The sequence below is a fragment of the Colossoma macropomum genome, unplaced genomic scaffold, assembly GCF_904425465.1.
Source record: "Colossoma macropomum unplaced genomic scaffold, Colossoma_macropomum, whole genome shotgun sequence".
Lineage (NCBI taxonomy): Eukaryota > Metazoa > Chordata > Actinopteri > Characiformes > Serrasalmidae > Colossoma > Colossoma macropomum.
The window spans coordinates 55,848,211-55,875,228 of record NW_023494792.1 but is presented as its reverse complement, the minus strand read 5'-3'; the positions used below and the strand labels follow the sequence as shown (position 1 = coordinate 55,875,228).

The 27,018-nt window shown below is 38.7% G+C and overlaps 1 protein-coding gene across 2 annotated transcripts in view; it reads left to right on the top strand.

Annotated features, from left to right (window-relative positions):
- The window catches only part of tmtc1 (transmembrane O-mannosyltransferase targeting cadherins 1), an 80,858-nt gene that overhangs the window by 40,603 nt on the left and 13,237 nt on the right, over positions 1-27,018 (top strand). For both annotated transcript variants that reach the window (XM_036577623.1, XM_036577624.1), the window contains 7 exons: positions 4,265-4,346; positions 5,235-5,338; positions 6,306-6,384; positions 8,003-8,113; positions 16,806-16,927; positions 26,371-26,538; positions 26,747-26,860. In XM_036577623.1, the coding sequence (XP_036433516.1) occupies positions 4,265-4,346; positions 5,235-5,338; positions 6,306-6,384; positions 8,003-8,113; positions 16,806-16,927; positions 26,371-26,538; positions 26,747-26,860 (780 nt within the window). The remainder of the gene's footprint in view (positions 1-4,264; positions 4,347-5,234; positions 5,339-6,305; positions 6,385-8,002; positions 8,114-16,805; positions 16,928-26,370; positions 26,539-26,746; positions 26,861-27,018) is intronic.

Sequence of the window (27,018 nt, the reverse complement as noted above, 5' to 3'; positions counted from 1 at the left end):
ATTCCAATTCAGCTATTAGTTATTAACTGATTATTGCACTGTAGAAAGTGGCTCGTCAGATCTACTTCATGTGGTAACAAGTAAATGAACTAGTTCTATTCAACCTAAATAAATACTTTGAATGAATGATTCTTTCAATCAATGTAGTATTTTAAGTTGAATAAGACTAGTTCAATTACTTGTTACCACATGAAGTAATTTTTAAAGTAGATCAGACGAGCCACTTTCTACAGTGTAGGCTGCATGTAAACGTGGCTGATGCGAGGAAAGGAAATGAGAATGAACAGTTAAAGATATGAGCATCACCCACAGAGGCAGGTTATGCTTTAAATGCATTGCACATCGGTTATTTTGTTTGTGTAAAGACATACAAGTAACACGACACAGTTCATCTCAAGTCAGGAGCTGTAATCTGAGTGCAGGAACTCAAACTGAAAGCTGAAGTTGCTCTTTTTTGTTATTCAAAAAGGTAATCACATTACTGTCATGTGTTACTTTGTACTGCGTTACTCCCAACACTGATGCTGACAGCTATACAGTACAGCAGACTCATTCCCCGTCCTCCCTAGAGAGCAAGCGCTGTATAGATGTGTTTGATTTCCAAAAGTGCACACAAACCAGCCCCGCTCACCTCGTCCCTGGGGAGCCCAGCTCACGCACACACGAGCAGCAGCGTGATTGACTGAAGGGGTAATGACTGCAGGCTGTACGTTTTGTGTATGGTGAGTTTGATGGAGCAGATCTGATGGGCTGAATTAATATTAAATGATTTGGCTGTCTCTCATCTTGCCCTGCTGTAATTCCACACCGCTGCAATATTAACGAGTATCTCTCTGGCGCTCGCTCTTTACTCATTACACAGCTGCTCGGCTGAAAAGTGATGTGAGCCCTGCTGCTGGAAATGGCTGAGTATTGCTGTTTTATTGGCTTTGCTTCATGTTCTCTGTAGGCTTTGATGCGCTAATGCGCAGCAGGCTGCTGAATTACTGAAGCTCTGATGCAGTAATGTGATACTGTGTGTGTTTGAGTGGTCAGTAGAGAGCCTTCGTAGACTAAATGTTCTTACTGATGTTTGTTCATATGTAATCAGATTGTGTTCAAAGCTTGCAGTTCCTCAGCCATAGAAACCCATTTTGGAACCAACAGGACCCTCACTGTCCTCCCCTCGTGTAGTGAGAAGTGATTTGGGAATTAAGGGAATTTTTATTTTTTATTTTTAATATTTTTTCTTCCACACTAGCTATGTTTCCATTGACCTATTGCTCAATTTGCAAGCAATGAAATGAAAATATGCAAAAAAAAAATTGCAATACTTACTGCCCAGCAGCTTGTTTCCATCATATGTTTTGCAATAAAAATTCTGCAAATATATATATATATATTGTTTTTCACTGCAGTCGTCCGCTTGAGGGAGACAATATTATAGTAAAATACTGACCATGTTTGCGATAATCGCATATACAGATTAAACCAGTTATAATAGTCTTTTTAGCAGCGGTTAAACCGGCGAAGATTTGTTATTTTTGAGTTAATGTAATGTGAGACATGGATTCAAGCATATCAGACAATGTTGACAATATATAGTCCCAGAATTTGCTCATCTCAATCTCAATCTCAGTGCAATCCCAAAACATGCAGGAAAGTGCCAACAGGATCTGCTTTACAAACAGTACAATAAGGTGTAGGAACCCTGCCCCTCATAGCCTACTAAAAAGGACATTTTGTGTATTTTATTTTCTTTTTTATTTTATTTTATTTACTTTTTAACTTTTTTTTTCATTTTCAGCAAAACTTACATGAGAGATGATGTTTCTCTGCCATATAGAGCTGTTTGAGCTCTTCCCATTTAGAAAGGCTGTAGTCTTTTCGGGACATCTCTCTCTGTTAGAGTGGAAATGTATCAGCATTCCTTTTAAAAGTGCTCTCATCTCCTCCTCAGTGCAGCTCTACCTCTCCAGCAAGCTGTTTGAGTATATTGTGCTTCTTGTAAGGGTATGTAAGGGGAATTTGTCACATACCACTACATTTATGCAAAAATGTGCTATTCTTTCCAAAAAAAAAAAAATCCAAAATAGGATTTTGTAACATGTCAGGTGTTCACAAACACCTTTTTTCACCAAACAACTTTTTTCTCTAAAGCAGAGCTAAAAAGTTTCGTCAGCATTCGCTCATTCAACTGTGCCACTGCTCAAAATCTCAACAGTCGTGGACGTATGAGTTAGCTCCCATTTTATGAACAATTCGACCAAAGCAGTTTGTTTAGCACAGTGAGGCTAAATGCAATTAAAGAGGATTTTCTCTGATTTTTCAAAATTTCTACATAATTCAACTGTTACAATATAAACAGTTCTGACAGTAGAACAGCGCAGTTTACATTAAGCCACTCTGAATGACTTTCTTATATATTAATAAATGAATAACGAAGAAATTTCGAAAATTTAATGGAATTTCCCTTTAACTCCTTAAATAGCCATAGATCACCGTTGGGCCCAAAGCTTTATTATACACTTCTATAACCTAAGAATACCTCAGCCAGTTTGCATTGAAGTCCCTGTAGTTACTGAATAATAGGTCTTAGTATGTAATAAACCTGGCGTTTTAAGGGGTTAAATAATCACGCAAAAAAGTGACATCTTGTTGGGCTTGACCAGGGTTTGGCAACCCAAATTGTAGAGCCATTTTGTCCTTTCAATAAAAATCAATCCACCTTGGGAGCCACAATATTTTATGTCCATTTTACCATCTTGGTTGTAAATAAGTCTCAGTATGTGCTGATGTTCTAATATAGGCAAAAAAAATAATATAAATGAAAACTTACTTTGCTCTGCTTTAAGCTTCAGCTCAGCTATAGCTGCTTTTCTCGCATCTCCAGCAGGAAACACTTCCTCAAAAGTAGAACAGTTTCTCATAAAATGTCTCTCAAGGTTTGATCTTTTACAAGGCTGAAGTCGCTTCTCTTTCGCCAGCTTCTTGTTCGAATTTTCCTGTTCCACCTTAAATGGTGGCACCAGAGTGTAACTGTTGCATCATTTAAGGTGGAACGGAAAAATTCAAACAATAAGCTGGCGAATATGAATCTGACTTCAGCCTCGCGACTTTTTTGACTTTTGACAGTTTCTCCTTGCAGATTAAACGTATCAGGAAACCAGCTGGAGTGATTATAAATGCAAATAAGTCCATTCGTCTCTAAATTATTGATGCTACTAGCTAGGCGAGATTGTTATCGTTTCTATGGTGACCAGCAGTCTGCGGGCCAACCTTCAGGGTTAAAGGCTGAATTAGCAATCATAGGCTACATTAACTGCAGCGTTATTGTTAAAACTGTGTTGAACGATCAGCAGAGCTTTATTTTACTGTAAAGGAGGATTATTTTATTATTACCTACAAATCTAATTCTGCTGTGGAGCCGCAACAGGGCAGTAAAAGAGCCACCTGCGGCTCCGGAGCCACATGTTGCCGACTGTAGGGCCAAGTTAAAAGCGCACAGTATTTCTGGATGCCTTAATCACCATTTATGAACTGAATGTTGAGTTTATTGAAATCTTTAGCTGAAACGAACAGGTTTGGTAAATTGAATTGGACTTCTACTCTCATCATTCTTATCTGAAGGAGAACTGAAGGGCAGTGGGCAGGAAAAGGAGGGGGAGGGGGAGGGCTGGACAGTGTTTTAGTAAATACAGGCTTGGCTTCGAGCGCAGTAACTGAATCTCCACAGTATAATGGAGTCTGTGGCACACACACACACACACACACACACACACACGCATAAGCACACAGTCATTAGGAAGAGCTCTCTCTCCTGCACTTTAGTGAATCAATCAGCAGAAGTGCTGTGAATTGTGGGAGCGCTCGTCCTGCCCCTCCTCCAAACACTCCCTCGTTCATCTCACTTCACATCTTCTGTCACAGCTGTCACGCTTTATTAATATTCACTGTAAACACCGCACCTCAACAACAAGGCTGCGATTATTCAATTTTCGGCTTGTCTTCTGCTGCTGTTCTCGGTGCGCGTGAGCGTGTAGTTGAGACCTTCTCTTCTCCTTTCATTGTGTCGTACGGATGTGTAAGCTGTGAAACGTAGTTACTGAATTAATGAATAGATGAATAAGCGTGAGAATTAAGAACAGATAACCGCATAACAGTAATTACCGGTGAATGATCTGATTACCTCTCCCTCTCACACAGAGCTCATTAGTTGATTAAGTCATGGATTCATCAAGTGATTGAGCCGCTGTCTGATCTCTTTATTTCAACGCTGTTTCAGGCACCTGTCACGGTCCAAACTGAAGGAGCTGATCCGAATCGCGCGGCCTTTCATCAAACGAGCCTGCGTGGTCTCTGTATACGTAAGTGTTTTCATTATAATATTGCTTTGCATATTTATGTGAACTAGTGAAGCGCCAGAATTAAAATTCCTGGCTGAACCAAGACCAACATTCAAGACACAGCTGGTCAAAACCATAAAAAAAAGGTTTTTGTTTTGTGTTTTAAATTTGCTGTTGTATTTATGTTTTTGAATCAACATACAAAACATGAAAATGACATGATAGTAATGAAAATGTACTTTTATTATTGATAAAATCTGCTTTTAATAGGACAAAACTGAACTGAAAAAAACATAAAATAAACATAGTATTATATGTAAATGATATAGTATGTTACAGCACGTAATCCAACAGAGTACTTTGGTCGACTAAAGCAATGAATTCCTTTATGTTTTTTATTTTACTTTGAACTTTTACTTTGTCATTTGTGAAATATTTTTCCATAATTTTAGAAGCTGAGGCTATAGATGACGTTGGTGTGCTAGTGGACACTGGTGTGAGCACTGTCATAAGTGCTCTACTGGTATGCCACAAATTCAAAAAGCTCAGTTAGCACGACATAAACACTGTAAACCACGCTAACGCTGTCTTCTTTACTCAAAAAGTCAATGATATTTCAGTTACATTTCAAATGAAAACACAGCAGATCCTTGATCACCTCTCACTATCTAGAGCAGGTGATTTGTTAAGTATAAGATTTTGACACTTTGTTGTAGTCCTGTTGAATCTTTTGTATTTTTCAGCCAAATTTTTTACCTTTTTTTTCTTTCAGCCAAAAACTGAAAGTGCCATTTTTGCTTATTTTCAGCCAAAATGTTTTGGTGGCAGAAATTTCGGTGCACCCCTAATATGAACAGTTACACTTATTTATATGAACATTTTTATGTTCGTTTCTGTTTTTTTCTGTAGGTGCTGTTGATCCTCTCTGCTCGCTTGTGGCTGATGGGCGGCTCAATGCCTCTGTTCTCAGAGCAGGACAATCCTGCCTCCTTCTCACCCTTCCTCCTCACCAGGCAAGCCTCGACAGTTCTGCCCATATTTATCTCCTCATACAGCGTAATTCAGCACCCATACCCTTACACAGCTTATCTAGAACACGTTTACTTACACATTTTTAGCTGGAACCCACATCCTCATCCCCAGAAACCCACAAACACCGTTTTTATTTGCCAAGATCAAGATGTACACATTTAATTTATCTTGGTGTAACGGTGGCAGGCGGAACCAGACACTTGCAGCAGAGGCTTGGATTAAGATCTTTAATAACAGTCGTAGAGCCAAAGCAGACAGTCGAAAACCAAAACGGCAAAACAAAACAACGCAGAAACAGCGAGAATCAGTCACAAACAGAAAACGGGTTATACACAGCTAAGCAATCAGAAACACCTGGGCGGCTCCGTTGGCAGACGTTCCAGCCAGGCCGAAGGGGGGCGTGACACTTGGTAAAGGAGGCAACATGAATTCTAACAAGACTCCAAAGTTGATTCATTATTTTGTATGATTCAGAGAATTCGTTGAATGCAAAAACGTGACTAAAGGAACTATTTACATAGTAACAAAAATAGGCAAAATAATAGGTAAATAGGTGATAGATAAAAATAATACACCAAGCTTATTTGTGGATTTTTGTTTTTTTTTATTATATATTGTTTTAATAAATTCTAATATAATTATAATAATACATAAAATGTAACATTAAAGTTACATTTATTTATAGTTTTTATTTCCAGTATGTTCCAGTTTTCAATTGTAGTAAACCTAACAAATAAATAGAAATTTGGCACTGAAATTAGCAGAAAAATACCATATTTAAGTGGGTTCTATGTAGAGCACATGTTAACTTGTATTCACTTAGAAAGTCAATAAAATATGTAATTTGACCAAGAATGTTCAAAGTCTTGCATACAGCTGTATTCTTATATAGGTTAACTAGATTCTATACAGTTTTGTGACTCACGTTCGTTTTATTTTTCGTTTTAGGTTCCTCACTTACTGTTACCTTCTGGCCTTCAATGCCTGGCTGCTACTGGCTCCCATAGTGCTCTGCTATGACTGGCAGGTAACATATTAACTTCCTGTCACATACACACTTGCTAGGAAAAATATAAATAAAAAATCATAAATAAAAAGGTTTGTGAAGAAACCAGACAAGCTCATACTTAAGTAAGCCATGATTATGTTAAAGGCTGTTAGCCCAAATGTAGCTGATTGGAGCTATGAAGCTAATGACATACATGTAAGCTTGTCGTATTTTGAATGATAAACAAGCCGTTTACATGAGTCGTGTAGATTTGATAGATAGATTTTTGGAAAGCCGGTAGAGAATTCTCTTACCTAGCCGCAGTTCACAGTAATTTATTTGGAAAATTCACAAATACAGTGTTATTTTTATGGGCCAACCACATCTCAGATTTTCCCAAAGAAGCAAGTACTCATTTGCCCTTATTTCGCCATATCGCCAAATGTTACAGCAGCAAATTTGTTTAAAAGTAAGCACTTTTATTCTGGTGTGTTGCTACATGATATTCTACAGTTCAGCTATCTAGCAATCTAACTTTGCTAACTTTGACAAAATCGACTTAATGGTGAAGTCAGCCGACATTAACGTTAACGCAGTCGAAAGTATTTGGGAGGACTCATTTAGCTAACGTACTTCAATGTGGGGTCATAGTGACACTGATAAATGGTACATTTTCAGAAGAGAGCATGTTATTGCGAGTGGTGAACCAACACAATCAGAGACTGCTTCCCAAGTGGCGATGATCGGGGTCCAAGCACTCCGCATTATAGGACTTTTAGCAGAACACAAACAATGGGCAATTTTTTAAGAATGGCCTCTAGTGCTGTGGAAGTCCAAACACCTAGACAACAATACAATTTTTGACTTGCTGAACTAAATAATTCCACAATTTCTTTGGTCTCACTTAATTTGGATAGTCCACTATAGTCCCCTAAAGATTGTCTACAGGTGGTCAAATTGTTAACAATATCCACTGATACTCAATTAATTCTAAGCAGTGGTGGGTTAGGGTTAGGATTTGGACCAGAGTGAGGATTGGGTTTAGGTTTTGGGTCGAGGATAAGGTTAGGGTTAGGATTAGAGCCATTAGTAGATATTCATTAGTATTCTTTAGTAGATTATCTAGTTGAATGTAACTTGAAAGTAAATTAAGTATCTATAAAGCATCTAAAATGGACCATCCAAATAAAGTGTTACCATTTCTTTCCCTGTATTTTAGTCACCAGAATGCTTGATTTTCATGTTACAGTCACTAAATATTTGTCCTGGGTACAGTGCCCCCCAGTCCCCTCTACAAGGGGACCTTTTTCACTGCCTGTGAGTTGTGCTGTCTGTAGTGAACAACAGAATGTCAGAACCCATGAAAAGCAGATCTATTTCAGAATACTTAACAATGCAACACAGCTTTAGCAAAGTCTGTGAAGATTTAGGCACGCAATTAATGGCGTGATGCTAATTGGTGGGGTATGAGCCTCTATTATGTGTTAGCTACATTAGCTTTGTAGGTCCAGTGTCTCCAGTGTAAAACTAAAGAAGCAAACATTAGACAGTAACCCTGTCTTGGGTGTTCACCTGCTGTCGGGGGAAGGGGTGAAACTGTGTTTTTTGCTCATTTTGGAACTTCTTACCTGATTAGCTCTGATTGTGGTGGTTGCAGGTGGGCAGCATCCCTTTAGTGGAGTCTGTGTGTGACGCACGTAACATTGCTGCGTTGGTGTTGGCACTGGGCATGCTCGCTCTCTGCCTGCACTGTGTTACATCACTACAGGTGAGTAAAACAGTTTCTGGCACCACACATGTTGGAACATTAGAAAAACACAAACATTACACCTTTGGCACAATCCCCACCTTTATGCTTCTGGACTTCTGGGATTTTTTTTTTTACTCAGTATTTGTTGCCGTACTGAGTTTTAGGGATTTTCCACAGTGCCTGCGTAACAGAGAAGACAGAAAAAGCACAGAAATGAAAAACCATCATTTCATTTAGACACACATTATAGGAACTGTTGTTGGGTCATCAACCACAGCATGACTAAGGCTATGTTCACATTACAAGCCTCGTTGCTCAAATCCGTTTTTCGCTCAGATCCGATCTCTCTGACACGATGGTTCACATTCGTTTAGGTAAGTGATTCAAATCTGTCATTAATGTAATGAAATGAAATGACCCGCACGCGCACATCCTACTCAGTAACGTCACGTGAATGAATCACGTGCGTCATCAACAGCAAGCAAACGAACGAGCAGAACGAGCTTCGCTGTGAAGATAATTAACTGATCAGCTCTCAGCTTCATTATTAGAGCGAGACGAAGGAGAAAAAGGTGAGATGTGTTGCTTTTCCACCGTTTACAGGCTTTAACTTCTGTTCAGCGCTGTTGCCATGGTAACACTGAATGACGGCGCACACACAGTGGAAAAAAAAACGAAAGGAATTCCGATCTGAGCGTCACATTAAGGTCGCATGGCCACGAATCGGATACGTATCCGATCTAGGACCACATATGAAAGTGACTCAGGTCGGATTGTCCACACAGCTCTGAAAACATCAGATCTGAGTCACATTAGGGAAAAAAAAAATTCACTTCAACCTGGTAATGTGAACGTAGCCCATAATACAGATTTAGAAATTCAGCATTTCTGTGATTCGATATACCCTAAAACTGAGAAGAGATTGAATTTCACACATTGAATTTCAAAAGAAGAATAGATTATAAAACGTAGCATAAAATATAACATAAGAGAAACATCAATTAAAAGAATGTTTTATCCAGAGAGAAATAGAGAAAAATGATTTCAACAGGTTAACACGTTCCACAAACACACAAAACCTCACATACAGAGGCTTAACTAAGACAAAAGAAAAGATCTTAAAGAAGAAAAAGCTTAAAGATCACCAGGCTGGAGAGAAAGATAGTAGTGTGGGTGAGAGGACCCCCAAGTGTGCCCCCCCCACCACCACCAACACACACTTGACCAAAGCAGTTATAGCTTTATGCAAATTATATGTAAATGTGATAGTCTGCATATACAATTGCAGAAATGGATTAGACATAGCAGTGCTGCTGGAGTTTTTAAAACACCTCATTGTCACTGCTGGACTGAGAATAGTCCACCAACCAAAAATATCCAGCCTACAGTGTCCTGTGGGCAGCGTCCTCTGACCACTGATGAATAACTAGAGGATGACCAACACAAACTGTGCAGCACCAGATGAGCTATCATCTCTGACTTTACATCTACAAGGTGGACCAACAAGGTAGGAGTGTCTAATAGAGTGGACAGTGAGTGGACACAGTGTTTAAAAACTCCAGCAGCACGGCCGTGTCTGATCCACTCAGACCAGCGCAACACACACTAACACACCACCACCACGTCAGTGTTACTGCAGTGCTGAGAATGATCCGCTACCCAAATAGTACCTGCTCTGTGAGGGTCCATGGGGGTCCTGACCACTGAAGAACAGGGTAAAAGGGGGCTAACAAAGTATGCAGAGAAACAGATGGACTACAGTCTGTAACTGTAGAACTACAAAGTGCACCTATATAGTAAGTGGAGCTGATAAAATGGACAGTGAGCGTAGAAACAAGGAGGTGGTCATAATGTTATGCCTGATCGGTGTGTGTCCTTCTTTCTACTTAAGAAAATATTCTCTGTTACAAAGAGGCAAATTTGATCACAGGAGATAATCGTTGTCCCTTCACTGGGCAGTATAAACATGAGTTTATGAGCCACTGAGCTCCTCCTCATTAGCGAGTTTGTAGGAAATAGCAGTGGGGTCAGATTATTTCACACTCATCTCTCACACATACGAGGTGTGAAAAGTATTATTACAGTTAGTAACTATTTAAAGCCTTAAAGCCTGTATTTATCCTTTAACAAGGTCAATGAGATTGACTGCTTTTATCCCTCAAAGGGACTGAAAATCAAGAGATGTTCCATTCTAGCCTGCAACAGTTTAATGAAAGGCTTTAAAGGCAGTCAAGGGTACATTCTTGAAAACAAAGGTGCCAAAAGACACTTTTGATTCCCTAAAGAATCTTTGAGTGGATGGTTCTCTACAGATCCATTACAGTAAATGAATGTGAGTGTGAAGAACCTGCGGCTGTATCACAGAAACTTCCTATCTTTTTGTCTTTAGATCTGACAGGTCGAGATAAGATTTTTCACAAATCCATATTACAGAAGCAAATCTTATCTTGATTTAGGAATATTGTCTTATTTTACAGCATCTTGTCTCAAGTTAAGAAATCGTAACCCTGTACTGCCCGGTGTTGTCATATGGCAACAATTACTTTATCTTAGATTTACTGAAAAGCAGTAATATAAAATCTGTGTTTTCTTATTTAATTGTGGAAAAAGGGTCTTTTACTTTGAAAGGACAAATACTTCTTGACATCACCTGACCAGGATTTTTTATTATGATGTTGTAATTACCATACATTCCAAATACCAATTGAAATTGTATTAATTTCCAATATTTGTACGTTTCACTAAGTGTAAGTTGGATTTGTTTGTTGTTGTTTTCAATAAAAGGATGTTTTTAGAGAAAAATAAAATTTTATGGTGCTTTTTTTTTAGATTTTATGGTGCTATGGTACGATCACACGTTGTTGCCAAATGGCAACAATTTACCAAGTAACCCACTAATTTTTTAGAAATAAATATTTTAATAATTTCCATTATTTAAGCCATTTCAAATAACAAAAACACATTAAAACATTTGATCATGTTTAAATAATAATTCGTGCAGTAGAGGGTCAGCTTACTCAATCGAAGTCGACAATCAACTGTCATGTTTGTTACCTAGCAACCAACCATACATGCACAGCTAAAACGTAAACACGTAATCAAACTAATCAGGCTAGTTAGCCAGGCAGCTAACGTTAGCTACCATTACTGAGGTAGAAAAGGTCAAACAAAACTAAAGCATGATAAACTGAAAGAATTGGGTTATTTCTGTGGTTCGTTTTGTAGATTGTGTTACAGGTTTCATGTTGGGCGAGCTGCGGTGTGTGTGTATGAGTGTGTGTGTGTGTGTGTGTGTGTGTATGAGTGTGTGTGTGTGTGTGTGTGTGTGTGTGTGTGTGTGTGTGTGTGTGTGTGTGTGTGATGTACATTTGCATTCTAGCTGTGGATTTTTTTTTATCTGAGCAGTGATGGAAGAGTTGCCTGCCTATGCAAAACTGTCAGCTATCAGTCATCTTTGAACTGCTTTCAAAACGCAGCACAGCTGCTCAGAAGTGTGTGTGTGTGTGTGTGTGTGTGCGTGTGTGTGTGTGTGTGTGTGTGTAGCTGCTAGTGTTTTAATGCACGTTTTCTCTTCTGAGGTCCTGAGGGGACGTGCGTTCTAGCCCACTATCTGTAGTTAGCGGTGTTGTGGGGAAATGGTGGGTGTTCATAGTGTTTGGGTCTTGTTCTCTGATCAGCAGATCTCATATCCCCTGCTTGAATAATTCATACAGTGTGTCTGGCACAGGCTGTCAGACCAATGTCAGAAAGCTGCCAGTGGTTGTGTGTGTATGTGTGTGTGTGTGTGTGTGTGGATCTGACTCGTGACTGCTTGCTTTCATAAATACTTGCAGTATTTCAGTGATGGAAGAGTCAGATTTCACATTCTGATCATGATTTATCCACTGACTGATCATTCATCCTGTTATTTGTTTGTGGTTTAAAACACGGGAATAGAGTTTGATATCAGGTGGAATCACAACACTTGTTTCTTTTTCCAGCAGGAACGATTAAACATAAATGTATATTGTTATATATGTATTATTAGGGGAAAAAGCAAAAGAGAAAAAAAGGCAGAAAAAAACAAGCAAAAATGTTTGTTCCATTCACTTTCCTGTGTTGGTCAGCACAGGTGGGTTCAAACAGTTCGAGCAGCAGGGAATCAACAGTGAAAACCGTGGCTGTTTGGCTCTGTTTCAGAGTTTCAGTGAGCAGCATTAGACAGTGATTTGAAATCACTATCAAGAAAGAGTACAACACTCAAGAACTTCTGCAGTGCAGCTTTGATAGCCAGACACAGAAAGGAATGTCCCTGCGAGCAAGCAGCCATCTGTAACCGCATGCGTTTTGATTTTAATGATGAAAAAATTCACATTCAACAGAGCCAAAGAGAAAATCTATAAGTAAAACAGTATATATACGAGAGTAAAATCATATTTTAATAATAAAATCATAATATTTTGAGAATAAAGTCATAATATTTTAATAATAAAATCATAATATTTTAAGAATAAAGTCATAATATTTTGATAATAAATTCTTAATATTTTGAGAGTAAAGTCATAATATGTCAATAATAAAGTTGTAGAATTACGACATTAAAGTGGGATGTTACCAGAACATAAGGGTTTGCAAAAGGAAGGTAGCAACCTCCTCTTGTTAAAACGAGGGGCGTGGAGTTGGTAGAGTTATACTTTCATAACTATTTCTCCTATAAAGAAATACTCAGTCTTCTAGCACATCAGCACCAGAGTGTTATTAGAAATGGCTGCGAAAGAAACTGTGTATATTTACAATAAAGAACCAGACGGACAGGAAATTGTCTGTTTTGTTGAAGGAGAATCGCAGACACAGTACAGTAAAGTATGGCAAGTTTATTCTTGCAACTTCACAACTTTATTATCAAAATATTACAACTTTATACTCGAAATATTCAGTTTATTCTAAAAAAATACTTTATTTTCAAAATCCATTATTTACATTTTTTTACCAGTGGCCCTAAAACGCTGTTATACCATTCACTGTTGTTGAGGATGCTGTATTTTGTGGCTTATATTGTAGCCCACATACTGTAATAATCTTATTGAGATTATTTTATATAAACTGCTTTTATTTATTAATCAATTTATTTACTAAATTATTTTACTATGGATCACTTTAGCTCAGGGTGAAGTTTGAGACATGATGATATGTTTAATCATTGTGAGGTCAGTGATTTAAACCCCTAATGTTTGATATACAGCAGCCTCTTTATTAAAGCATATTCACTATATATAGATTGATAGAGACAGAATAAGGGAGACTGTAAAGGAGGAGAGCAGGAGAAACAGAGGAGCAGCGTGGCTTCTAGAAGGTTGCTGGCACTAGCTTGGCCTAGTGGCATTTTGGGATGGACTACAGATGACCTCTGTCTGTGCTGCCATGGCAACAGATGGTGGCGGGCCGAGGCAGAGGGATAATGCCAAAACTGTCTTTATCATCATCATCATCATTATCATTATTCGCAATATCCCAGCACTGCCCCTCTAATGGTGCACATAAAACATCAGGCTTTGTGTGTGTGTGTGTGTGTGTGTGTGTGGCTGTGGCTGTGGTCACATCACATTAATCCACATGTGTAACAGCAGCAGCTGTGTAGATCCTGATCTGACCCCTACGTCGCCATGCAGAGAGGGGATAGATTAGGTTCAGGAAGCCAAATCTATTCACCGGCCTGATCAGCGAGCCTCACTCACTCACCCCAGCAAACAGATCATCTGCATCCCTGCAGCTCAGTTCCACTGAACGCTGACCATTTGGCCCCATTAATCAAAACAGAATCAAAATCAGAATCTCCTAATCCTTGTAAATGTTGCTTTTTAATGTGTTTAGGCTTGTCAGTAGCCACATTTACATGCAGACTAATAATCCATTAATAATCTGACTAAAAGCTCAATTGGAGTACAACACGTCCATGTAAACACCTCAATCGGAATAGGCTGGTCTAGTTTAAGCCATTCAAAATATAATTTCTATCCGATTGAACGAGGTGGGTAATCCTGTAAATAATCTGTTAAATAGAAGAATAAGAACCATGTAAAAGCCTGTATCTGATTACATTCCCTATCAGAAAGTTTAAGTCCGTTCTGATCATGTTCGTCACGTCATAGTGACAGTTTATAACGTTCAACATGGCGGAGCAGAAACTGGTCTGCAGAGGAGACGAAGTTTATGCTCTGATCTTTAAAAGACGGCGGTGAGACGGACGTCCAGCTTATGTGTCTCAGAACACGACGTCTTCCTCTCGGCCTTCTTTAATAAGTATGCGTGAAGGACGTTTTCCTGAGTCTGACATCATTTTATAGTACCTAAAAACACAAGCACTGCTCACTGCTGCTCATCTCACTCTGACTGGACTCATGTGATGCTCGTTGCCATGGTAACGTATACACTAAGTGGTTGTCTACGCATGCATGTAATGTAAACTGAGATTCTCCATCAGATTGTTGAGTAGAGTGAGAATATAAACACCTCAGTCTTATTCTATGATCGGAATATATTTAATCATTGTATTAGTAATTAAGGAATGTCCTGAGTGTTTTTAGTTCACATATCCCATGTCTCTCTTATGTTTCATTATTTTTTCAGGTCCATTTATGATATTTATGTGGTTTTACGTAAAAAACGGTCGTCATTCATATTTACACAATTTTCCAGCCACTCTTGATCTCTTAGAATTAAACAGTGTTGTTACTGTATTTTTAAGACTGATATATCTAAATGAGCTCTGTTCTGATTGGCTGCCTTGTATTGTATCTCATTCAAAGAGCACTCAAAGCTGAAACTCTCCCTATATCAGCGGTCGGCAACCCAAATGTTAAGAAGAGCCATTTTGTCCTTTCAATAAAAGTCACACCACCTTGGGAGCCAAAATAGGCTGTAAATATGTCTCAGTATGTGCTGATGTGCTAGTATAGGCTAAAAATATAATGTAAACAAAAATGCAGACTTACTTTGCTCTGCTTTAAGCTTTAGCTTAGCTATAGCCGCTTTTCTCACATCTCCAGCAGGAAACTTTTCAGCAAAAGTAGAGTTTCTTGTAAAATGTTTGCTAACGTTCGACTTTTTATGAGGCTGAAGTCGCTTCTCATTCACCAGCTTCTTGTTCATATTTGCCAGAATGTAACTGCTGCACTATTTAAGGTGGAACGGGAGAATTCAAAAGAGAAGCTGGTGAACGAGAAGCTGGCTTCAGCCACATGACTTTTTAGTGTTTGACAGTTTCTCATTGCAGATTAAACATATCAGGAAACCAACTGAGTGCTTATAAATGCAAATAAGTCCATTCGTCTCCAAATTATCGATGTTCGTCTTAAATCTTTGTCTCTTCATTAGCTACTGGGCGACATTATTGTCTACATTGCTATGGTGACCCGCAGTCTTCAGTCTTCAGGCTTAGGCATGAACTCCTGCGTTTAAGACCATTTAGTGTTAAAACTGTGTTGAACGATCAGCAGAGCTTTATTTCACTGCTATTTTACCTAAATAACTAATTCTGCTGTGGAGCCACAACAGGGCAGTAAAAGAGCCGCACGTTGCTGACCCCTAAACTAAAACTTCAATGTGGATGGGCGGGGCTAAACCGCTGTAGGCTGATTAAAAAGATGTATGTAAATGTTTTGGGTTTTGTGACATCGCTAAAACATTGAATTCAAAACAGGCTGTTTTTACATTATAGCCTGTTAATAGCCAATAGAATATGTTAGTATTATTCTAAAGAGGTAATTCATTTAATCGATTATATTTATTTATTTATTTATTTATTTATTTATTTAAGTTTATTCCAGCAGTCATGACAGCCCTGCTTATTATTCTTAAATTTGAATGCTGGGCAAAGGGTGGAGCCCAATCTTCCAGTTACTATTTTGCGGGTTAAAACTTTCTGGCAGCAGGTTTGGGTGAAGTGTTCCTTTAAGCCCTGGGAGGACTGATGTAGCGTAGAGTGATCCATTTATGCATGTACTGATGTGCTGATCCGTTCATTTATGCATTCTCACCAGCTGCTTTTCAGAAGTGAAGACTTTCACACTTCCTGTGAGTCACGCCTCTGCGGAGAAGTCTCAGTGCCTTTTCCAGCTGGAACTTTTCATTTAAATGTTTAAAGAGAACAGAATATATTTTATCTGCTCATCTTCTGTACTGGAGCAGTGATGTAGTTACAGTTAAAATGGGGTTATCAGGGTTATTAGCTGATCACTAATTACTGATAATGACTGTGATATTATACCTGCACTGATTCTCTCTCACTCTCTCTCTCTCTCTCTCTCTCTCTCTCAAACTCACTCTGTTTTTCTCTTTTTTCTTTCTCTGTTTTCTTTATTTCTCTCACTGTTTTCCTTATATTTCTCTTTTTTCTTTCCTTCTTTCTATTACAATTTATTTTTTATTTCTCTGTCTTTCATTATTTCTGTCTTTCTATCCCTCTACCTCTCTTTCTTTGTTTGCTTTATTTCTCTTTATTTATCTCTTTATGTCACTCCTTTCTCCCTTTCTTCCCTTGTTTTCTTTATTTTTCCTCTTTCTTTCTCTCTATTTCTTTCTGTCTTCCTCTCTCTGTCTTCTTTATTACTTTCTCTCATTATCCTTTATTTCTCTCTATTCTCTCACTTTCTTTTTTCATGCTTTCTATTCTCTCTCTCTCTTTCTCTCTCTCTCTCTCTCTCTCTCTCTCTCTCTCTCTCTCTCTGTGTAGAAGATGGAGGGCAGGGAGGTGTTGGTGGGGATACTGTTCCTGGTGTTTCCTTTCATTCCAGCCACTAATCTGTTCTTCCGTGTGGGCTTCGTGGTGGCTGAGAGAGTCCTCTACATGCCCAGGTTTGTTGGTTTGTGTGACTGTAACCTGATCTTTCACCGAACAACGACAGTGAAACTCTTTTCATGTGTTTTATTGTTCCAGCCTGTGTTTTATTGTTGATTTATCTTTAGACCTCTCCACTTACAGAATAGATATCTTCTAAATGTCCCACTTCAGCTCATTTGGTCGATTACCTGCCTGTTTCTAAATGTCTCTGCTCTTCTGTCTGAGCTTCTGCTTTATAACCACAGTCCTTTGTAGCATCAGAATCAGAAGAGAACACTTTACTGTCTATTACAGAAAATGGAAATTTGTCTTTAGCACTGGCATCAAAACTACTACAGTGTACAAACAAACACCATAAAACTATAAATGAGATACGATTAGCCATAGATCTGTGAAAAAGCAGCAATGGTGATGACTCATTATGCATATGAAAAGACAACAATGAACAGCTTCACGACAAACAAAATGGACTTTGAATAAATAAGTGTACAGTAAGGGATTTCCTGAAGAAGCACATACCACATTTTACCAAACATAGCATCCCCTTGGAATTATAAGGTTCTATCTGAGATTTTTGTTAGTCACATATTCTTATTCCGTGACAACCTTAACATTATGTGTTTTTTGAGTTGTTTTCTTTATCTAGAAAAGCAAAAAGTTCTATCTCCAAAGTCAAACTCTAACTTAGTTCTATAAGGTTCTATCTGCAAGCAGATCAGCACTTTCAATACACACAAGAGGACCAATCAGGTTCTGCTCCTTGTCATGTTGCCACACTGCTCAGTGACTGTGGGAAAAGTTTATAAAACTTTATGAAACATGAAAACATGTTGCTGAAACACTACTTGTCTTCTTACAGCTCTTTAAAAAATCTTATTGTCTTAAATGTTATGAATATTAAGTCTTAAAGGTAATTAATTAGTATACATTTGCATTGGTGGGATCTTAATTAGAACATAAACAATAATTTCATTCGTTCATCCATGTCTTCTTTTTCTTCTTTCTTCCAAAAAAAGACATTTTGGTGCAGTAGAGTCAAAATTTCCGATATAAAACAAAACTTCATACCGCCTTTAGACTGACCAGCTACACTTACGTGCTGGGACAGTTTATTACAGTAGCTGGTTGCTGTCCAACCTGAAGGAAACTTTAATGGTTTCTGCCTAAAATATTTAGCACTGATCTTTATACTTAATCTGCAGTGCACTTTAGAATTAAAAAAAGGATGATTTGTCCAAAAATAAGAAATGTCATAAACAATACATTCATAATATAAATAAATGTATGAAAATGTTATAAGAAACATTGAATGTAACTGATACATATAAACACTCTGTTATAACACTAACTTTATGTTCTAAAATAAATCACAACTAAACTGTTTGGGTTTCTTGAAAATCATCGCTTCTTTTCATGTTTCTCCAGATAGAACTTTATAATTCCAAGCAGGAAGTGAGGTTTTAGGATTAGAAGGTTCTGCATTTGACCTGTTCCAAAAAACCCATTTACAAATCTGACAGGATTTTGATATTTTACATTTACAATATATTTAAGATGTCAGTCATTTTCATGTGTGAAAGAGACATTTTCCACTTATCAGTTTTGCTATTTAGAATGCAAAATCTTTGAAGCTCAATATCTCAAAACTGCTCAGAACACAGACAGAACCCAATAATTCCAAGGGGACAATGCATTTCAGTACATTTTACCAAGTCTTACCCATGTTTCACTCGTGCTGCTCTCACAGCCGGCACTCAAAGGCTTTTCTCTCTCTGTGAAAATGATTCTAAGCGCGTATTGGAAAAAGCTTTTTAGATGTGTCCTAGCCCATCTCCTTTACTGCTGTTCTTTGCTCTACAGGGATTTTTTTTGCTGCCTAGTCCTGCATGAATTCAGGCTTTTGGCTTTAGCACTCATCCCTCTTTTCTCCCTCCCTTCCTCCCTCCCTCTAGCCCCTCCACTGCAGGGATAACACACTGCTGATAGCAGAGCCTAATCTGGCTCCACTGGGCTGTGTTTCTGTGCTTCCCAGGAAAGAAAAAAACATGTAGCTTAGTGAAAGAGAAGTTCTCAGCCTCTTCCATTAGGGCACCGTTAATCTCCAGCTATGTTCTGTTTGCATGTGTGTGTAAATATGCGTAATTGTGACTAAGTGTAACAATTACACAGTCATTTAAACAGTGAGCCGTGACATTTAATGAAAGGTCATTGGACGATTTTCTCATTGACGGTGATGGTAGCGATGACCCTGAAACACGGTCTCACTCACACAGGGTAACATCCTCCCTGAGGACATGATTGCTAATGAGGGATTTCTGCTGAGGGTATTTTATGATAGCCTTTGGTAGGGTCAAGCTGGCACTTTAACTGCCATTAGTGAAATTGTACACCCCAACAGTTACTGCTGATTATTCTACAGATCAGACCAGAGCTGTGGTCATTTGGACTGAGAGGGCATACAGTGGCCACACACAGATATTCTGTCAATATCTTCTCATTCTATTCCTTACTCTTTCTTTGTATCGCTCTCTGCTGTGGGTAAGGCCCGTTTCGCACATGCTACCTCTGCTATGACCACTACAGCTCTCACACACTGGCCATTCATTCATGCAGCATTAGATCTGCAGAGCAATGCGGCAAAACGGTTCAGCAGACACCGTTTGGATAAATAGTTAAATCAGTTACTTTACTCAGTAAAAACATATTTAAGATGAGCACAGTACATTTGTTTACACTGGACAGCTCTCTGACTTATTAGACCTGCTACTAAATCTGTATACAGCTCAAAATGTTTTTATTTGTATTTCTTTTGATAACAGCCATGAATTGCACTAAAATTTGCATTGTTAAGGTTTTGTTAGGTTTTCTGTTTCCTATTCCTTGATTTTCATAGCTTATGTAAATGTATCTTGTTGCTGGCATGTATTTTATTGATATTCAAGGATCCATAAGAGGTCATAAACAGATATCCAGTTAACTGCAGAGAAGAAAAAACAAAAATCATATTTCGTCTGGAATTAATGTAGATCTTTGACTTACCTTTTTAGGTGACAGCACCGGTGTTGCACAAAAACATGCAGAAGAATTCATTTCAAATAATGTCTTATTATTAAAAATAACCAAGGGAAATTGTTAGTCATTGGACGATTTATCAATGGTAGTTTGTCAAAGAAATATATTTAACTTCATTGTTTCCAGAGAAGCAAAGTATAAAATAATGCTCTCACGAATGCAAGCAAAACTTTCATGTTTTACAGTTAAAGCATAAAATACAACCCCATTTCCAAAAACGTTGGGATGCTCTGCAAAATATAAATAAAAACAAAATGCAATGATGTGCAAATCATTTCAACCCTATATTTAAATGAAGACAGTACACAGACAACATATCAATTGTTGAAACTGAGAACTTTTATTGTTTTTTTTTGAAAATATGTGCCCATTTTGAATTTGATGCCAGCAACACTTTTCAAAAAAGTTGGAATAGGGGCAACAAAAGACTGGCGAAGTTGTGTAATGCTTAAAAAAAACAGCTGGTGGAAAATCTTATAACTAATTAGCTTAATGGGCAACAGGTCAGTAACATGATTGGGTATAAAAAAGCATCACAGAGAGGCTGAGTCTATCAGAAGTAAAGATGGGGAGGGGTTCACCGCTCTGTGATAGACTGCATGAGCAAATAGTGCAACAATTCAAGAATAAAGTTTCTGAACATAAAATAGCAAAGAACTTTTGCTTTTCATCATCTACGGTACATAAAAACATTAAAAGATTCAGAGAATCTGGAGAAATCTCTGTATGCAAGGCCGAAAACCAGTATTAGCTGACTGTGATCTTCAGGACCTCAGGCAGCACTGCATTAAAACAGACATGATTCTGTAGTGGAAGTCACTGCATGGGCTCAGAAACACTTCTGAAAACCGCTGTGAACACAGTTTGTCACTGCATCTACAAATGCAAGTTAAAACTCTACCATGCAAAGACGAAACCATAAACAGGATTCAGAAACGCTGCCACCTTCTCTGGGCCCAAGCTCAATCAAGATGGACTGATCAAATCAAATTTGAAATTTGACATCATGGATGCTGCGTCCTCCAGGCTAAAGAGGAGAGGGACCATGCAGCTTGTTGTCAGCGCACAGTTCAAAAGCCAGCATCAGTGATGGTATGAGGGTGCATTAGTGCACATGGCATTGGGAACTTGCACATCTGTGAAGGGACCATTAATGCTGAATGATATATACAGGTTTTGCAGCTCCATATTCTGCCATCCAGACAATGCTAAACTATATCAGGCAAGAATAGGAAAACAGTTCACTTTCAAAACTGCATAAGTTGGTGTCCTCAGTTCCCAAATGCTTACAGATTGTTTTTAAAAAAAGAGGTGATAGAACACAGCGGTAAACATGCACCTGTCCCAACTTTTTTGAAATGTGGTGCTGATATCAAATTCAAAATGCACATATGTTTTTCAAAAAACAACAAAATTTCTCAGTTTTAACATTTAATATCTTGACTTTGCACTAAATTAAATGTATGGTTTAAATGATTTGCACATCATTACATTCTGTTTATATTTACATTTTGTACAACGTCCAAACTTTTTTGGAAACAGGGTTGTACATAAATTGTTTGTATTTAGATTTTTCCGTCATCCCGTGATTAAAGGCACCGAATACTGGCACCTCAAACAGTTAACCAAGTACTTGAGTACCTGTGCACATCCCTGATGGGTAACTGTCCCATGGGAGAGTACTCTAACCTTCTAAAGATAAGGATTGCTAAACAGTTCTTGATTTGGATTGGTGTAGAACCTTTACATTATGTGAAAAAAGATTATTTACACTTGCACATCTCATTAAAACAAAAACTTAAAAGAAACACTGAATGGTAGATTAGTGGACCAAAGTGGTTCTTCTGGCACCTTTATTTTGAAGAGTGTAAGTAAAAAACCCATAACTCAGTATTACCAAGAGTACATAACGGTTTGTGGGTGTTTCTGGACTTGAATGCAGACCTGACCTCTGGATCTGCAGGGCAGTGTGGCCGGACCTCTAGAGCATGCGTTAGTTTTAGCGTGGGTGAGATGTAGGTGTCGCCGAGGAAAGGGAGGAGGAGCCTTTCAAATATAAGTATCCTGCCGAGGAAAGAGGAAAGGCGGGGTAAGAGAAGAAAATGCGGAGACATCTAGTTGGGAGGGATTTAGAGTGAGGCCTGTAAGGAATGGTACTAGCATTTTATTTTGAGAGTCCAGTGCTAATGCCCATCTTGTCATTAACTGATTAACATTAAATATAATTTTAATCTAAGTACTGTGCAGAAGTCAGAGACCATCCTTCATTTATGTAATTTTCAGTCAAAATGGCCATTTAAGTACAAGTTATTGATAATAATGACATTTTTTCAGTATCTGTTCTGTCCATGCTTTATCTTTATTATAGCTTCCATTCCTTTCAGCAGACTTACTTTCAGTTTTTCAAAGAACTCTGCAGGGAAATTTTTCCACAAGTGGGAATGGGATGTACACTCTCAGAAATAAAGATTCTAAAGAAACTTTCACTGGGGCAGTACACCTCTTATCACTGGGGTGGGACCCTCAAGGGTACATCTCAGTACCTTTAGTCAGGGAACATAACTGAACCCTAATCCATTGAAATTATATTGTCTAAGCTGTACTGACTCCACACACCCCGTCTCGTCTCCAGGACTTTTATTTTACTGTTCTCTTTTAAAACATTACACAACTGGACCTTAACACCACTGTTTCATCTTTGATGGAACATTTACATTGTTTGTACCTTGATGAATCAAAAATGTACCTGCACAGAACCTTTATCTCTAACAGTGTATGTCTGGTTGTTTTCTGGTTGGCCCACCCTCTATCTCCATGGTTACAGAGGGTATGAAGATGATTGGACAGCGTCAAGCTCAAACTCAGTCTTAGAAGTTGGTTGCATTTTCTGCTTCTCACGATCCAAGCAACCCAAACACATTCAGTGATGTTGAGGTCTGGACTCTGGGGTGGTCAGTCCATTGTTCAGCTTCTTTGTTCGATGTGTCCGTCTCCTTTTCTCAGTGAGGTTCTTCTTAACAGCTACACATCCTTTCAGACCCATAGCGCTGAGTCGTCTTCTCACAGGGGAAGGATGGACAGAAACACCTGTGGATGTTTTCATGGAAATATAATACATACATAAATTAAGGGGGGTCTCTGACTATTGCACAGTAATTTAACGTAACATTTTCCTCATCCCAACACCTAATCCTGGCTGTAAGGTATAGGTCAGGGGTCAGCAACCCAAAATGTTAAGAAGAGCCATTTCGTCAAGTTTTAACAGAAATCTAACCACCTTGGGAGCCTCAACATTTTATGTCCATTTTATTGAAGTAACGTTTCACCATCTTGGCTGTAAATATGCGTCAGTATGTGCTGATGTCCTAGTATAGACAAAAAAAATAATATAAATGAAAACACAGACTTACTTTTCTCTGCTTTAAGCTTTAGCTCAGCTATAGCCACTTTTCTCACATCTCTGGCAGGAAACTTTTTCACAAAAGTAGAACAGTTTCTTGTAAAATCTCTTGTAAAGTCTCTTAATGTTTGACTTTTTACAAGGCTAAAGTCAGCTTGTCAATAGCCAGCTTCTTGTTCGAGTTCTCCCTTTCCAACATTAGCTGCTGCCTGAGGCACCGGAATGTAGTTAGCTATGTGGCTAACTGTTGCACCATTTAAGGTGGAATGTAAAAATTTGAATAAGAAGCTGGCGAACGAGAAGCTGACTTCAGCTTCACGACTTTTTAGTGTTTGATAGTTTCTTGTAGCAGATTAAACGTATCAGGAAACCAGCTGGAGTGATTATAAATGCAAATAATTTGTCTCCAAGTTATCAATGTTTGTCTTAAATCTTTCTCTTTGCCTTTTCGGTAGCGGCTAGCTAGGCAAGATTGTTGTCTGCATTGCTATGGTGACCAGTAGTCTGTGCACCAACCTTCAGGGTTAAAGGGTGAATAAACATAGTTCTACATTAACTCCAGCGTTTAAGACCATTTATTGTTAAACTGCGTTGAACGATCAGCAGAGCTTTATTTTACTGCAAAGGTGGATTTTTTTACTTTCACCTGAAAATCTAATTCTGCTGTGGAGCCGCATGTTACTGACCCCTGTTATAGGGTAAGGCGCTTTGACTGCAGTGGTTTGTATATCTCTGTTATGGATTGTAACCACAAGCTGTAGTGAGTGGGATGTACGTCTGATTGTTTCCTGGTTGGCCTACCCTCTATCTCCATGGTTACAGAGGGTCTGAAGATAATCGGGCCGTGCCAGGATCCGATCATCAGTTTCCTCTTTCTGGAAACGCTGGCGGTTCCATAGATCTTCGCCCAGATCTCACAACCACAGATACTCTTCACACAGCGCAGCCTGCGCAGTCAGCTTGTTATCGAGGGTTAATGTGAGAGAAGGAGGTAGAAGTTGGAGGAGCCCCACTCATATATACTCTACTTTAATGAGCTCTGGTTTTACCCTCTAATGCCTCCATTTGATTAAGCAGCTGATAGTGAGAACTCATGCACACAGCTTCATGCTCTTTGAGGATTTTGCTGTTTTTATAGTATGGAGCCTCTTGTCTCTGACGGCTGCTCTGTTTCTGTAGACTGGAGACTAATGAGCTCATGAAGTTAAGATGTAGCTCTGTGTGGGTTTTCTGGTATCTCAAGTATTTGATTCTCTCAGCTGTTGCAAATGGTCAATTTTCAGCAGTGCAGGACCTGTTTTATATTATAAACGGGGTAATATCAGTGAGACGTGCCCAGCAGCTCACTGAAGATATCTCTCTCCCCGTATCTCTGCTGAGTTGTGCTAATATTTGAAGTCACCTTAATGTGCTGTGTAGAAGGATTTCACTCAATACAGCTCACATTCAATATGTAGTGTATCTGTAGAGTCACCTATAACATATTCATTTTGCCCTGTCTCTCTCTCGCACACACACACACACACACACACACACACACACACAAACACACACACACACACACACACACATACGCACACACGCACACACACACACACACACACACACACATACGCACACACACACACACACACACACACACACACACACTTTTTCCCTCTCTCTCATCCTCTATTTCTGCCTTTATTTGTTTGTCTCTCTCTTTCTAACACAAACACACACTTTATCTTCTTTCTCGTTTTCTTGTTTCATTGTCTTTTTCATCCTATTTCTGTCTTTCTTTCTTTTACTTCCTTCTTTCTTTTTTGTTTTCTTTCTTTCTTTCCTTCTTTTTCTTTTTCTTGTTTTCTTTCTTTCTTTTTTGTTTTCTTTCTTCGTTTCCTTCTTTGTCTTTCTTTCTTGTTTTCTTTTTTCTTTCTTTCTTTCATTCTTGCTTTCTTTCTTTTTCTTTCTGTCATTCTCTATTTTCTTTCTATTTCTCTCACATTCTCTATCTCATTCACTCTCACTTTCATCCGTCTCTGCCTCTCTCACACTTTATTTCTTTCTCTTTTAATTTGCTTTTTCGCTCTTTTTTTGTATCTCTCTCTCTGTCTCCCTGTCTTTCTTTCTTTCTCTCTTTCTCTCTGTCTTTTCTTTCTTTCTGCCTCTCTCTGTATCTCTCTCTCTGTCTCCCTGTCTTTCTTTCTTTCTCTCTTTCTCTTTGTCTTATTCTTTCTTTCTGCCTCTCTCTGTATCTCTCTTTCTTGTCTCTCTTATTCTTTTCCGTCCATCTCTCACTCTTTGAATGTCTTTCTCTGTCTCCCTCTCTTTCTTTCCTTCTCTCTCTCTTCTTTCTGTCTCTTTCTCTCTCTCCCTCTGTCTTTCTTTCTGCTGTCTCTCTTAATGTCTCATTTTCTTCTTTCCTTCTGTCTCTTATTCTCTTCCTTTTGGTCTCTTTCATTCTCTATGGCTTTATGTCTCTCTCTTTCACTGTCACTGTGTTTTTCTCTTTCTCTCATTCTCTTGTTCTTTCTGTCTTTCTTTGTTTCTCTTTCTCTCTGTCTCTCTCTTTCTTCTTTTCACGTTCTGTCTCTTTCTCTCCTGTTCTTTTTCTCTGCCTTTCTCGCTCTCTCTTTCTTGTCTCTCATTCTTTTCCATCAATCTCATTCTCTCTCCACCTCTGTCTCTCTCTCTCTCTCTCTCTCTCTCTCCCTTTTTGTCTTGCTGTGTTTCTCTGTGTCCCTCTCATTCTTCCTTTCTCCCTTTCTTCCTCATTTTCTCTCTGCCTCTAACTGTCTTTCTATTCTTTTCTGTCTCTCATTCTTTTCTGTCCATCTCTCATTGTATCTCTCTCTCCCACTCTTTAAATCTCCCTCTTTCTCTCTCTGTCTCTCTCTCTTTCCTGTCTTTTTTCTGTTCATCTCTCATTCTGTCTCTCTCTCCCACTCTTTGTATCTCTCTCTCTCTGTCTCTCTCTCTCTCTCTCTCTCTCTCTCTCTGCAGTATGGGTTACTGTATTCTGGTGGTCCATGGAGTGAACAGGCTGTGTGCCGTGGTGGGCCGCTGGGGTGCGGCTGCCCTCACCGTCTCCATGCTGCTGCTGCTCCTCCTCTTCTCCTGGAAGACTGTGCAGCAGAACGAGATCTGGCTGTCCCGCGAGGCTCTGTTCAGGTGAGCGTGTGACTGAAATATTGAGAGAGCTTTCGATTGATGTCAGTTTCTTTATCTTTCTCAAGGTTAGAACAGCACTGGAATAAAAAGTTCTATGTGTGAAATCTTTTTGCTTTTTGCTGCAGTATTTGAATCAGAGTTCTCAGGTTCTCTGTGCACGACGAGGACTTTGATATTTCCTGTTTTCTTTTGTTTCCCATTCTCTCAGTTCTGGCATTCAAACATTACCTCACAATGCTAAAGTTCACTACAACTATGCCAACTTCCTGAAGGACCGAGGACAAAACGAGCAGGCTATTCACCACTACAAAACAGCCCTCAGGTTAGCGCATGTGACTGTGTTTGTTTTGGACAGAGAAGTCTGTGGAGAGCCCTCAGGGCCATGTAGACCTTCAGAGAAGACCTAATGATTTGTGAGAACTAAAAAATACATGTTGGTAATTTTATTTCATTTATTTCATTCAGTTTTACGCTGACAAA